General features: G+C 39.4%; 1 protein-coding gene across 3 annotated transcripts in view; it reads right to left on the reverse strand.

Moving 5' to 3' along the window:
• Nucleotides 1-95: 95 nt before the first annotated feature.
• The window catches only part of LOC123513142 (exonuclease 3'-5' domain-containing protein 2-like), a 23,836-nt gene continuing 8,714 nt past the window's right edge, over nt 96-15,217 (reverse strand). For 2 of the 3 annotated variants that reach the window (XM_045270048.1, XM_045270047.1), the window contains exons 2-7: nt 14,984-15,217; nt 8,978-9,137; nt 8,503-8,589; nt 5,631-5,825; nt 2,074-2,290; nt 96-1,528 (exon numbers count right to left, since the gene is read on the reverse strand). The exon at nt 14,984-15,217 is cut by the window's right edge and continues 20 nt beyond it. In XM_045270048.1, the coding sequence (XP_045125983.1) occupies nt 525-1,528; nt 2,074-2,290; nt 5,631-5,825; nt 8,503-8,589; nt 8,978-9,137; nt 14,984-15,204 (1,884 nt within the window). In that variant the 5' untranslated portion in view covers nt 15,205-15,217 and the 3' untranslated portion in view covers nt 96-524. The remainder of the gene's footprint in view (nt 1,529-2,073; nt 2,291-5,630; nt 5,826-8,502; nt 8,590-8,977; nt 9,138-14,983) is intronic. The other variant, XM_045270049.1, reaches the window with a different exon arrangement.

Here is a 15,217-nt window from a genome sequence, read left to right on the forward strand (position 1 = left end):
GAGTGCATTTTTTTTTTCTCTCTTATTCTAGATTATGAGAACTCTCTGGCTTCTTTATGGGGGTGTTCTTGCTTTATTGTTTACTTGGTTTTTTCATGGTCATTTATGGGAAATGTTACAGTTGTTGTGTATTTTTCCATTTTCCCTAGTGTGTTGAGACAAATTAGAGGGCTAGAGAGGTACAAACAAATAAAGACTCACTCAGAGAGGAAGTTATTTATGAACTGTGCTGAGGCAAACTGCAGGATGAAGGAAGAGTTTGATATCTTGCCCAATCTGTGTTTAACTGTGTGTGATATTCACTTTTCTGGTGCAGTTCTTATTCCTTTAACTGCTGGCACATCTTCCCTTTAGTACAAGTCACTCTTGGATATTTACTTTTGTTCTGCAGCCATGTTTAGATAATACAGAAGGCAAACATAGTAAAGTTCTTATAATTCCCTTGTTCATTCCTCTTACTGCTTGTAAAAGATCTCACATAATGTCTCTTGTGCTACCAGTTGTTCATTATAACAATGGAAGGATCAATGTGCAAAGTCACCACAGATATCCTCCACGCTGGCCTCCTTACACTGTTCAATCATGCGCTGAACCTCCTCATTACCGTCTGTGCCAAGCAGTATCAAGTTGTAAGTGTCATGGTCTGGGTGGTCACTGGTTAGTCTGGCCATGGTGCAGCACAGCTTGTGAAGGTTGTGACTGACAGACCAATACTGCGGTAAGTGTTGTGGTTGCATGGTGTTAAGGAAATGTCTGCGCCACCTATGCTGCAACTGCACAAGGCCCTTGCTGCGGTATGTCTCACACACTTGTTCCCCATGAGCCTGGAAGTCCTCATTCCAGTCCCTGGGATCAATATTGGCTGCCTCCTGCAGGAGTTCATGGGTCAAGGAATCAACATTAAAGAATTTCTTCACGACATTCTCTAGTTCAGTGATTCTTGGTTGGGGAATGGTGAAGCGTGTCCTGAGCAGAGCCCCAGCAGCATTCTTTACAGCCCTGCGCTGGGTGTTCACTGTCACTCGACGGCTGCTCGCCTGGCCAGTAGGAGCACTGCACTCTGTAGCCAGCAGCTCCCTGAGGGTGGCATCATGGGCATTACTCACCTGGTGGCAATGCACACATAGCAGCACCACATCATGACTCTGGTGATCCTTGAGAATTGTTGGGAAGTGCCTGCGGTACTCATGTGGCACCACGTTCTTCTTGATGTAGGAGTGACCTTGGCCGCACACCACACACAAGTTGTGCCGCTCCTGCACATAGTACTGCTCGTCCTTGTACTCTTCCCGGGGTCTGCTGGCCGGCTCAAAGTTGAGGCGCACCACTAATGGCTGCTGTTGCACTGCCACCCCAAGGCCTTTCTCCAAGTACCACTGTGCCTTCTTGGGGTCACAGGTGCATAGCGGCACACCATCAGGTGCCAATAGCTGGCAGTTGTGGTACAGAGGAGTCTTGCGAGGGCAGTATGCCCGGCTGGTCTTACTAATCTTGGCTGTTACTTGTTGCTGGCTGGCACAGCCTTCACCTGAGAGGGATAACAAGTCTAACTGGTCACATACTCAAGTACATCAAATATAGCTGAGCATAGTGTGCAAAAAGTAATTATCTTTTTCCTAACAGAATGGATCAATTACTTTCATCTTGTCAACTGCTCTTCTGAACTTGCTAATTGCATGATGCTTTTCCTCCTATGGCCTTGCTGTGCAAGATCTTCTTTCACCTCTATCCAGTTTATCTCCCACAAGAGCTAACCAGTACTCTCAAACTTTCATTTTCTTTTACTAGTAAGCTCTGGAATTCCCTGCCTACTTCTGTACATTTCCCTTCCTAAGAACTGAATAGATTAAAGAGAAGTTTCAGAACACCTTAAATTTTTACATAATCATTTTGGCAATACTCTTTGGGTAATTTCCCTCACTGAATTCAAAGCATCACACACTCATAAACACATCATTCACACTCTTACCTCCACTTGCACACACACAAAAAAAGAAGAAAAGGTTTGAATAAAGTGAAAATTTTTTAATATGTTGACGAATGTTAAGTATATTTGTGATTTCCAAAACTCACCGAGCTGAAGTAACTTTGAGGCAGAGGTAGAGAACTTGTGATCTAGAATGTGGTGGCATGTCTGGTGGATGTGTACCATCATGCTGTGATGGAAAAAGGGTGGAGGCAGCCAGGGAAGCCACCACGTCTCTGCCACCTTACCACACTGCCACACTCTGCTGCATGCCACCAATAACACCTGCACACCAGCCAGAGCATCTTCTGCTGCATAATTTTGCTGTGGAAGAAAAATATGTTGCCTTTTTAGAATACCAACAACTAAATAACTAAAACAAATTGTCAGACCTACACATGGCTATTGCTGTGTTAAGTGTGCCTACCTATTTCCACCAATCATCTCCATCAATAAAACCTGTCTAATATTCTTTTAAAGCTCTCTACTAATGACTCACCATCAGCTTTGGCTTTCCTCTCCCTTCAATGACTATCTTGATGAACTAGCCTTCAACTTTGCTATTCTCCATGAGCAACTGGTGCAACACCCTACTCATATTCCTGACCGTCTTGGAGATATGCCCAACATTCTTGGTCTTTTCCTTACCTCTAATCTTTCTGTTTATGTTGTTACTCTATCTTTTCCGTTGGGCTCCTCTGATCACAATCTCATTTCCGTATCTTTTCCTATTTCTCCAAAATCCCTCCTCAGGATCTCCCAAAGCAGAGGTGCCTTTGGTGTTTTGCTTCTGCCAGTTGGGGGTACCTGAGAAGGTACCCCCAACTGGGGGAGATGGGTCAGAGACCCATCTCGGCATGCTTAACGCATAACAGAGGTGATAGTGTCTTTCAAGGAGGTGTACATTTCCCATTCTTTTTCTCAATCTAAACCTTCTAAACCTTGGTTTAAAACAGCCTGTTCTTGTGCTATACATGATAGAGAGGTTGCCCACAAAAGTACTTGAACCTTCCATCTCCTGAATCTCATGCACTTTATATTTCTATCCAGAATCATGCCAAGTCTGTTCTTCAACTTGCCAAACACTCCTTCATATATAGAAAATGTCAAAATCTTTCAAACTCCAACTTCCCTTGTGACTTTTGACATCTGACCAAAAACATCTCCAATAACTTTACTTCTTCATTTTTCCCTCCTTTATTTCATCCTGATGACACCACTGCCATCTCTTCTGTCTCTAAAGCTGAACTCTTCTCTTAAACCTTTACTAACAACTCCAACTCGGATGATTCTGGGCTTGTCTCTCCCTCTCCTCCTCCCACTGACTATTTCATGCCTTCAATCAAAGTTCTTTGTAATCATATTTTCCATGCCTTCGTTGGCCTAAACATTCAAAAGGCTTGTGGACCTGATTGGGTCCCTATTGTTTTAAAAAACTGTGCTTCTGTGCTTGCATCTTGCCTGGCCAAACTCTTTCAACTATGTTTATCGATTTTTATCTTTCCTTCTTGCTGGAAGTTTGCCTATATTCAGCCTATTCCTAAAAAAAGGGGGACTGTTCTAATCTCTCAAATTACCATCTGATAGCTTTAATCTCTTGCTTGTTGAAAGCTTTTGAAGATATACTGAATAAGAAGATTCTTAAACATCTGCCACTTCACAATTTTCTATCTGATGGCCAGAATGGCTTCCATTAAGGTTGCTCTACTGCTCATCTTCTGGCATTCCTTACTGAGTCTTGATCATCCTCTCTTAAGAGATTTTGGTGAAACTTTTGCTGTTGCATTAGACATATTAAAAGCTTTTGATAGTCTGGCAGAAAGTTTTGATTTCAAAACTACCCTCCTACAGTTTCTATCCTTCTCTCTACAACTTTATCTCAAGTTTCCTTTCCAACCATTCTATTGCAGCTTTGGTAGACAGCCACTGTTCTTCTCCTCAATCTATTAACAGTGGTGTTCCTCAGGGTTCTGTCCTGTCATCCACACTCTTTCTATTATTCATTAATACTTGTAATCTTTTTAACTAAACTTCTTGTCCTATCCAACCCTACACTGATGATACCACCCTATATCTTTCCACATCCTTTCAGAGACGACCAACCCTTCAGGAAGTCAACAGATCATGAAGAGACACCACAGAATGCCTGACTTCTGATCTTTCAAGATTTCTGATTGAGGCAGAGAAAACTTAGTAGTGTTCAATGCCTCAAAAACTAGATTCCTTCACCTATCAACTTGACACAACCTTCCAGACAACTATCCCTCTTCTCTAATAACACTCAATTGTCTCCCTCTTCTACACTGAATATCCTTGGTCTGTTCTTTACTCATAATCTTAACTGGAAACTTCACATCTCATCTCTTGCTAAAACAGCTTCTATGAAGTTAGGTACTCTGAGACATCTCTGCCAGGTTTTCTCACCCCTCTAACTGCTAACTCTGTACAAGGGCCTTATCCGTCCTTGTATAGAGTATTCTTCGCATATTTAGGGGGGGTTCTGCTAACTCAGTTTTATTAGATAGGATGGAATCAAAAGCTTTTTGTCTCATCAAATCTCCTTCTCTGACTGATTGTCTTCAGCCTCTCCCTAACTGCCGAAATGTTACATCTCTTTCTATCTTTTATCACTAGTTTCATGCTAACTGCTCTACTGATCTTGCTAACTGCATGCTTCTCCTACTCCTGCAGTCACTGCACACAGCTTTCTTCTTCCTCTCATCCCTATTGTGTCCAACCTTCTAATGCAAGAGTTAATCAGTACTCTCAATCATTCATAACTTTCTCTGGTAAACTCTGGAACTCCCTGTCTACATCTGTATTTCCATTTTCCCAAGACATTTGTCCCTGATTTTTGGTTACTTCTATAAGAATCTTTAAGGGAACTGGCATTTCAAATGGGCCCTTTTTTAATCTTTAGTTGCCCTTGGCTGGTTTTCCTTTTTTGCATAAAAATCTCTGATCATATATTATAATAAAGCACTATATGACTGATCATCAAACCATATCTGTCTTTAGGCTGAGCATATAATAAATAAAGGCCTAAAAATAGAGTTGAGAACTTAACAATAAAGAAAACAAGACATATTGCAAGAACCCATCAGGTTTAAGCATGGCAATCCAATCAATTATCCACTTTTCATTCCCTACACTGCCCATCATGTTTCAATCACTGATCTTGGTTTCTATTCCTAGCCATCTCACTTGCATATGTGATGACCAATACAATCATTTCAATATGTTATTTAGTTGTATCCCATAAATTTAGTTACTTTACAGTTACAATTTTCATCATCTCACTGCTATATATCACCACCACAAATCTCCAATAGTACTGAAATCTTGCCACAACAAAAATATTTTGGTCTTATAGTTAAGAATTAAGAGAGCTAGGAAGCGAGCACTGGTGTTTGAGATGATGTATGTACTATAGTCTGCATTCCTGCAGCCAGCTCCACTCCTGTGTTCAGTAGCAGAATAGTGGTGGAAAAGCTTCATCTTCTAGCCTTCTAAACTAATCTGAATGAATCTATAGCACCACACCTTCCTTACAGACTTAGCTAAGTTAAAATGTAAGTAGATTTTCAGATGACGAGATTGGCAAATAAATTATCAGTAAATTATTGCCTTATAACAATATTCTTACACCAGGCAAACCACCCACCTGCCTCTTAGTGAGTGTTTCAGCCTCCCAGTCACTTGTCCGCACTTGCCAGTCCTTGTCCAATGTACGTCCCAAGAACTTGAATGCCAGCGCTGCTAAGCCCAAGCTTGGTGTGACCTTCCCTGTGGCCTTCTCTACACCGCCAGATTCCAGACAGCATAATAACACCAGACGTAAATCAACACAACCCTGAACCTGAGGATAGAGGCACCTAATGATGATGATGATGATAATCAGATAATAATAATAATAATAATAATAATAATAATAATAATAATAATAATAATAATAATAATAATAATAACAAAAATAATAATAATAATAAAAACAATATCAACAATTATTACTCATACACTCATACAAAGAATTTGTCTTGTGCTTGTCCAAAATATAAGAGCAAAATATAATTTCAAAGATCAAAAGAAACTATCAGTCATGCATTTCCATAAAGAAAAGACTGATTTATATTTCCAACTCTATTACTTACATAAAGTAAAAGGAAACTGCAAGAAGTCATCAGGCCTATATGTTGCAGTCCCTGTATGAAATCTGTCTGGCTAGTTCCATCTGTTATCCTTATCCATAAATTTGCCAAATCTTTTCTTAAGGCTCCCTGAGGACAGTGACACACAAGAATCCTGAGAGTTCTGCTTTTGCCAACTCATGTATCACTTCAGAAACTCTATCATATCCTCTTTAACATACACAATACTTGGATGAAGCCATAAATAAAAAATGATGAACTAAAAACAAAAAAGACATTTAGTTTACAAGAGACACACAAGAGCATCAGAAAATAATATGACAATAGGAAAGATGACTTCTTTTAAGGATTTAGTAAGGTTTAGTAAGACGCACAATTTGTTTTGTGATATACAGTAATTCTTTTAAAATGATGACCTGTATTGGGCCATAATAGATGGATTTAAGATAAATACAGTATCTTGTTCTGAAGTCATAATGATGTGATTTTTTTGGGAAGAGTGACAAATTTTGAGTCAATTTCATGAGCAATAACTTGTTTTGAGGACTGAGTAATGTGGTGACCACAGTATAATATTGTTATGAAAACAAGAAATAAAATAAATACAGAGAGAAGAATGAAGAGAAAAAAAAAAAGGAAAATAGAAAAGAGAATGATTAAGAGCAATGGAGAATAACACACCAGTCCCTTCCAGAATAGTCATTTACACCTTCACATCTCCATATTTGATATCCAGGACCAGAGAACCAAAAGAGGTAATTATTACTTGATAATGAGGAAGCAGAAAAAAAGAGCTGCCCAGAGAAATAAGAAGAAAGGATTAGCTCAAGGTTCTACAACTTGGGTGAAGACAAGGGTAAAGGAAAAGAGGTAGAGAGATGGAGCCAGAACAAGGAAAGTAAATTACCAGGAAACAAAACAGTAACCTACAGAAAAATACTAATGCCGACTTAAGCTCCAATGTAAACTGGCTTGATACTCTGACTATCAATACATAAAATGTTATGAAAAGATAATTTTCTGAGTGAATTAGGTAATCTCAAATGACTTCATATATATAAAGTAACAAAGAGAATAATTCATTAGCAGATAGCAGCAGCTAGAAACAGACACAGAGACAGAGGTTTCAGAGGGCCAGACCAGAGAGAAGTAAAGTTAGAAGGAATAATACAAGTAGAAATTATAGTCTAGAAATCACCATCTTATTGAAGGAGTAGAATGTTTATTTGATGTCTGTTTGCTATGATAGGTTTCATATGTACACAAATACTTACTTAATTATGGAGTATCATGGCAACTGATGTCATGTGTGTTTTTCTTACTGCACATTGATTGCACTCACTGAATATGATCTGTTTTTATGAATTGATATTGCTTATGATCTTAAACAGCGATTGCATTAACAATAATTATGTTAACAAGATATGATGCAATGCCAGGAACTTCAAATGAATCAAAGACAAGACCATGGAATTTATACTTGTATGAAATGTGAGTGATAAGTAGTTGTCTCCCTCTTCCACACTGAATATCCTCAGCTTGTCCTTTACTCATAATTTTAACTGGAAACTTCACATCTCATCTCTCACTAAAACAGCTTCCATGAAGTTAGGCATTCTGCAGCATCTCCACCAGTTATTCTTGTCCCTCCAAGTGCTAACTCTGCACAAGGACCTTGTCTGTCCTTGTATTGATGCACAAGGACCTTGTCTGTCCTTGTATAGAGTACTCTTCGCATGTTTCGGGGATTCCACTCACTCAGTTTTATTAGATAGGGTGGAATCAAAAGCTTTTCATCTCATCAACTCCCCTACTCTGACTGACTGTCTTCAGCCTCTTTCTTACCGCCAAAATGTTGCATTTCTTCCCCTCCTGCAGCCTTGCTGCACAAGGCTTTCTTCTTCCTCTCACCCCTATTCTGTCCAACTCTCAAATGCAAGAGTAAACCAGTATTCTCAATCATTCATACCTTTCTCTGGTAAACTCTACAACTCCCTGCCTGCTTTTCATATTTCCATCTTCCTACAAATTGACTTCTTTTAAAGGAGAGGTCTCCAGACATCTGTTCCTGAATTTTGGTTAACTTTCGTGTCTTTTAAGGGAACTGGCAACTCAGTGGACATTTTTTTTTCAATATTTTGTTGCCCTTGGCCAACTGTCCCTCCTGCATAAAATTAAAAAAAAAATAAATAAATGAGTCATGAAAATGCATGGGAGTTGTTCAGGAGCCTTGACATACCAAATCTATGAGACATCTTTGATCATAACAGTAAGGTGTGTCTTAGGCAAGAGAATCAGTTTTGAGCCATAATAAGATGACTCATTAGGAAAGATGCCTTCCTTTGAAGCACAATAATGTGTGTTGTCTTGTCAGAAAAGATGACTTACCAGGAGGCCATAATCTGTTTCCAAAAACATCTTGTCTTGATCTATGCCAACGCCAGCCTTAATGACAGACACGTCTCCAAGAAGACTCTAGAAAGAAGCACATCTATCATATACTTGTAATAATAATAATAACAATAATAATAATAATAATAATAATAATAATAACAACATACAGCCTTACTGCTGAAAGTCCATGTTACTTATTAATTTACAAACTAACATAACTGAGTAAGCATCTTACAATTAGATATCATGGCTAACAGACGGCACTGACCAACCAAGTACACTAGACCTGGGATGAACGGGTTAGCCTGTCGGTGTTTTTCTTTTCATAATTTGTCAGATGCCCTCTCAATCTTCTGTTCAGTCCTATTCTTATGGTAAGTGGATATAAATAGGTATATTCTGCTAATGTCATCCTAGTTATGCCCTCTGTACACTCCATGTTAGTCTGATGTACACAGCATTTCCTTACCTGCAGGGAGTCAGGGAGTGGTGGACTGAAGGCCTGGAGGCGCACCAACACACACATCCCAGAGCAGGTGGCCAGCTGCAGGAGGGCCACTGGTCGCCGCCTTCCACTAGTACCCACCCATTCACAGTCCAGCCCTAGCACACCCTGGCCTTGCACCTCCCTTAAAACACAAGGCAATACAACTCATATTTTCTTCAATATAATATAGCAAATGTTGGTGCCTAGCCAGAGTCCAGCTCTCCCTAGCACCCCATAGTCATGCACCTCTCTTAAAAACACAAGGCAAAACAACTCTAATAAGGGCTCCCTTAAGTGTATAGAGGATAAAAGAATGGTGATATAAACCAAATTCTCAAGCATTTAATAATGAGTGTGTGTGTGTGTGTATTTACCTAGTTGTAGTTTTACAGGGCCTGGGCTTTATGCTCGTGTGGCCCCGTCTCCATATCTACACTTATCCAGTCTTACTTTAAAAGTGTGCACACTCGTTGCAGACACTACTTCTTCATTTAAACTGTTCCACGTCTCAATACATCTTTGCGGGAAACTATATTTTTTAACATCTCTCAGACATCTTCCTTTTCTCAGCTTTTTACTATGCGATCTTGTGCTTCGGATGTCATATTCTTCTCTCAGGATCAGTTTCTCATTATCCACTTGGTCCATTCCGTTGATCAATTTAAAACTTGTATCAGGTCTCCTCTCTCCTTCTTTGTTCCAGGGTTGGTAGATCCATAGCCTTTAGTCTCTCCTCATATGTCATCCCTTCAAATTCTGGAACCATTCTTGTAGCCATTTTTTGTAGTCTCTTCAATTTCCTTTTGTGTTTCTTTTTATGAGGGGTCCACACTACTCCTGCATATTCCAATCTGGGTCTTATTATAGTACTTATCAATTTCTTCATCATTTCTTTGTCCATGTAGTGAAATGCTACTTCAATATTCCTTAGCAAATTATATGTTTCTCTAAAAATTCTATCAATATGGCTTACTGGTTGATTGTTTTCTTCCATTGTCACTCCTAAGTCCTTTTCCTTTTTTACTTTCTCCAGTTCTACTCCATCTCCCATCTTATAGATTCCCACGGGTCGTCTTTCACTCTTTCCCATTTCCATGACATGGCTTTTGTTTCACATTGAATTCCATTTCCCACTTTTACTCCATTCCCAGATCTTATTTAGGTCTTCTTGCAGTATTTCACAATCCTCTTTTGCTTTATAACTCTGCACAGTTTCGTATCATCTGCAAACAGATTTATGTAGCTGTTCACTCCTTCTGGCATGTCGTTAATATAAATGAGGAAAAGTATTGGTGCCAATACTGACCCCTGTGGCACTCCGCTTTCTACTGCTCTCCACTTGGACTTCATATCTTTAACTACCGTCCTTATTTCTCTCCCCCTCAAATAATTTTCTATCCATCTCAATGTGCTTCCTTTTAAGCCACCCTTCTCTAACTTCCATAGTAATCTTGCATGTGGCACTTTGTCAAATGCCTTTTTTAAATCCAAATAAATACAGTCAACCCATCCTCTCTCTTTGTACTCTATCAACTATTCTAGAATAGAAACTCAATAAATTAGTTACACAAGACCGTCTTTTCCTAAAACCAAATTGGCTATTTGATATTAATTTGTTGTCTTCAAGGAACTCGATCCATTGTTTCTTTATTATTCTTTCACACATCTTGCATATTACACTAGTTAGTGATACCGGTCTGTAATTTAAAGGTTCTTCCTTCCTTCCACTCTTATATATGGGAACCACCTCAGCTCTTTTCCATTCTACTGGTACTGTTCCATTTTCTATTGAGCATTTTATGATGTTGTATATAGGACTTGCTAGTTCTTCCCTACATTCTTTCAGTATTCTGCCTGAGACTTCATCTGGTCCCATTGCCTTGTCTTCATCCAGTTCCTTCATTAACTCTTTTATTTCAAGCTTGGTTACTTTAATCTCTTTCATATAGACTGTCTCTCTATTACCCTGTGGCCTTTCAAATTTGGATTCCTTAGTAAAGACCTCCTGGAATTTATTATTTAATAGTTCTGCCATACTTTTGGGTCTTCCACCATCCCGTTCTCTCCTTTTAACCTTTCTATTGTTTCTCTTTGCCTAATTTTTCCATTTATGAATCTATAGAACAATTTTGGTTGCTCCTTACATTTTTCGACAATGTCCTTTTCAAAGTTCTTTTCCTCTTCCTTCCTCACCTTAACATATTCATTTCTCGCTGCCTTGAAGTTTTCCTTATTTGTTGGATTTCTATTTCTCCTCCACCTTTTCCATGCTCCATCTCTTTTCTCCTTTGCCCTAGCACACCTTGCATTAAACCAATCTTTCTTTTCTTCTTCTTTAGGTCTATATTTCGGGACATATTCCTGACTCCTGTTTTGTATATTTCCAAAAATAAGTTATACCTCTCTTGCATCATCTCTGAGTTTTCCATCTCCTCCCAGTTTACATTTTTAAAATAGTTCCTGAGATTCTCAATATCAGCCTTTCTGTAGTTTAATCGGTCTCCTTTGTATGAATAGTCTCTATCTTCCTTTCCTTCTTCTATATCTATTTCTAATATTACATGGTCAGTCTTTCCCAATGGGCACTTATATCTTATATCATCATTCATTTGTAAAAACTAGGTCCAATCTCGCCAGCTCGTCGTTTCCTCTGAATCTTGTGAATTCCTTTACTCTCTGGTCCATCATATTGTCTATCATTAGGTTCAAGAATCTTTCTCCCCAGGCTTCTTCCCCCATACCACTTTCATAATTTTCCCAGTCCACTTCTTTACAGTTGAAATCTCCTACTAATATAACTTTTTTCCTTTCTTTAGCGATTCTCGTTATACTCCTTATTGTGTCATCTATCATGTCTCTATATTCTTGATGTGTGTGTGTGTGTGTGTGTGTGTGTATTCACCTAGTTGTAATTTTACAGTGCCTGGGTATCATACTCGTGTGGCCCCGTCTCCATATCTACACACATCCAACTTTCCTTTAAAACTATGCACATTCCTCGCTGACACCACCTCCTCACTCAAACCATTCCACACCTCCACACATCTTTGTGGGAAACTATATTTCTTCACATCCTTCAAGCATATTCCCTTGGCTATCTTTTTACTATGCGATCTCGTAGTTCTATTTAAGTTTTCCTCTCTCAACATCATTTGCTCATTATCCACTTCATCCAGTCCGTTCAACAGTTTATAAACCTGTATTAAATCTCCTCTTTCTCTTCTTTGTTCCAAGGTAAGCAAATTCATTTCTTTTAATCTCTCCTCATAGGTAATTTCTGCCAATTCCGGAACCATTCTTGTTGCCATTCTCTGCAATCTCTCCAACTTCCTTATATGCTTCTTTTTATAAGGGGACCAAACCACTCCAGCATATTCCAATGTTGGTCTAATTACCGTACTAATTAATTTCTTCATCATATCTTTATCCATATAATGGAAGGCTAATCCAATATTTTTTTTATCAAATTATACGTTTTTCCAAACATCTTATCAATATGAGCCTCAAACTGCCCATGGTCTTGTATTATCACTCCCAAATCCTTTTCCTTTTCCACCTTTTTCAACACTGCTTCTTCACCCATCTTATATGACCCTCTTGGCCGTCTTCCACTCTTCCCCATCTCCATCACATGACTTTTGCTCAGATTAAATTCTATTTGCCACATCTTGCTCCACTCCCAAATCTTATCCAGATCTGCCTGTAAAATTTCACAATCTTCTTCACTCTTCACACACCTACACAACTTCGCATCATCCGCAAACAAATTAATATAACTGTTTACTCCCTCTGGCATGTCATTAATATATATAAGGAAAAGTATTGGTGCCAGCACTGAGCCTTGTGGGACTCCACTTTCCACCACCAACCAGTCCGACTTTGCATCCCTTATTACCGTTCTCATCTCCCTCCATCTCAAGTAGTTTTCCATCCACTTTAACACTTTTCCTTTCAGTCCTCCATAAATCTCTAATTTCCATAGCAGTCTCATGTGAGGTACCTTGTCAAAAGCTTTCTTTAAATCCAAATATACACAGTCCATCCATCCCTCTCTCTCTTGTATTTTGTCAACCACTCTTGAATAAAAGCTTAGTAGATTTGTTACACATGACCTCCCTTTCCTAAAGCCAAATTGATGATCCGATAATAACTTATGATCCTCCAGGAACCGTATCCAATATTTCTTTATCACCCTCTCACAAATCTTACCGACCACACTTGTTAGAGACAAAGGTCTATAGTTAAGAGGCTCTTCCTTACTGCCTCCCTTATAAATGGGCACCACTTCAGTGTGTGTGTAATTCACTGTTTGATCTGCTGCAGTCTCAGACCAGACAGCCAGTCGTTATCCTACAGAACGAGCTCAGAGCTCATTATTTCCGATCTTCAGATAGGCCTGAGACCAGGCACACACCACACACCGGGACAACAAGGTCACAACTCCTCGATTTACATCCCGTACCTACTCACTGCTAGGTGAACAGGGGCTACATGTGAAAGGAGACACACCCAAATATCTCCACCCGGCCGGGGAATCGAACCCCGGTCCTCTGGCTTGTGAAGCCAGTGCTCTAACCACTGAGCTACCGGGCCGTGTGTGTGTGTGTGTGTGTGTGTGTTTATCTAGTTGTAGTTTTACAGGGCCTGGGCTTTATGCTCGTGTGGCTCCGTCTCCATATATACACTTATCCAATTTTTCTTAAAACTATGCACACTCTTTGCTGACACCACTTCATCACTCAAACTGTTCCTAGTCTCAACACATCTTTGTAGGAAACTATATTTTTCTAACATCTCTCAGACATCTCACCCTTCCTCAGTTTATTACTATGCGATCTTGTGCTTTGAATGTCATATTCTTCTCTCAGGATTAGTTTCTCATTATCCACTTGATCCATTCTGTTAATTAATTTATAAACTTGTATCAGATACTCTCCCTTCTCTGTTCCAGGGTTGGTAGATCCATAGCCTTTAGTCTCTCCTTATATGTCATCCCTTCAAATTCTGGAACCATTCTTGTAGCCATTTTTTGTAGTCTCTCGAACTTCCTTATGTGGTTCTTTTTATGGGGGGTCCACACTACTCCTGCATATTCCAATCTGGGTCTTATCATAGTACTTATCAATTTCTTCATCATTTCTTTGTCCATGTAGTGAAATGCTAATCCAACATTCCTTGGCAAATTATATGTCTCTTTGAAAATTCTATCAATATGGCTTACCGGTTAATTGTTTTCTTCCATCGTCACTCCCAAGTCCTTTTCCTTTTTTATTTTCTCTAGTTCTACTCCATCTCCCATCTTATAGATTCCCACTGCTCGTCTTTCACTCTTTCCCATTTCCATGACATGGCTTTTGTCCACATTGAATTCCATCTCCCACTTTTTAATCCATTTCCAGATCTTATTTAGGTCTTCCTGCTGTATTTCACAAAATTCTTTTTGCTTTATAACTCTGCAGTTTCGCATCGTTCACAAACAGATTAATGTAGCTGTTCACTCCCTCTGGCATGTCGTTTATATACTCGTAAATAAGAAAAAGTATCAGCGCCAATACTGACCCCTGTGGCACTCAGATTTCTACTGCTTTCCACTTGGACTTCATATCTTTAACTACCATCCTTATTTCTCTCCCCCTCAAATAATTTTCCATCCATCTCAATGTGCTTCCTTTTAAGCCACCCTTCTCCTCTAACTTCCACAGAAATCTTGCATGTGGCACTTTATCAAATGCCTTTTTTAAATCCAAATAAATACAGTCAATCCATCCCTCTCTCTCTTGTACTCTATCAACTATTCTAGAGTAGAGACTTAGTGAATTTCTTACACACGACCGACTTTTTCTAAAACCAAATTGGCTATTTGATAATAACTTGTTGTCTTCAAGGAACTCGATCCATTGTTTCTTTATTACTTTTCACACATCTTAAATATTACACTAGTTAGTGATACTGCTCTGTAATTTATAGGTGTGTGTGTGTGTGAATTACCTTTGTATAAGAGGCAGGACTTTCCTCCAGTCTTCCTCACTCTGCACCACATACACCCGCCTCCTGCACCGTTGCACCAGTTTGGCCACCCTCCAGCACAGCACTCGCCTGGACACCACATGCTGATACTGCAGCAGCACACTCAGCCCTGTCACTCCAACCCCCACCAGGACACAACTCAGCAATGAAACACAGCCATACTGCCAGCTGAGTCCCATCATATCACTGTCTTGG

This window comes from Portunus trituberculatus, chromosome 35 (genome assembly GCF_017591435.1).
Source record: "Portunus trituberculatus isolate SZX2019 chromosome 35, ASM1759143v1, whole genome shotgun sequence".
Classification (NCBI taxonomy): Eukaryota; Metazoa; Arthropoda; class Malacostraca; order Decapoda; family Portunidae; genus Portunus; species Portunus trituberculatus.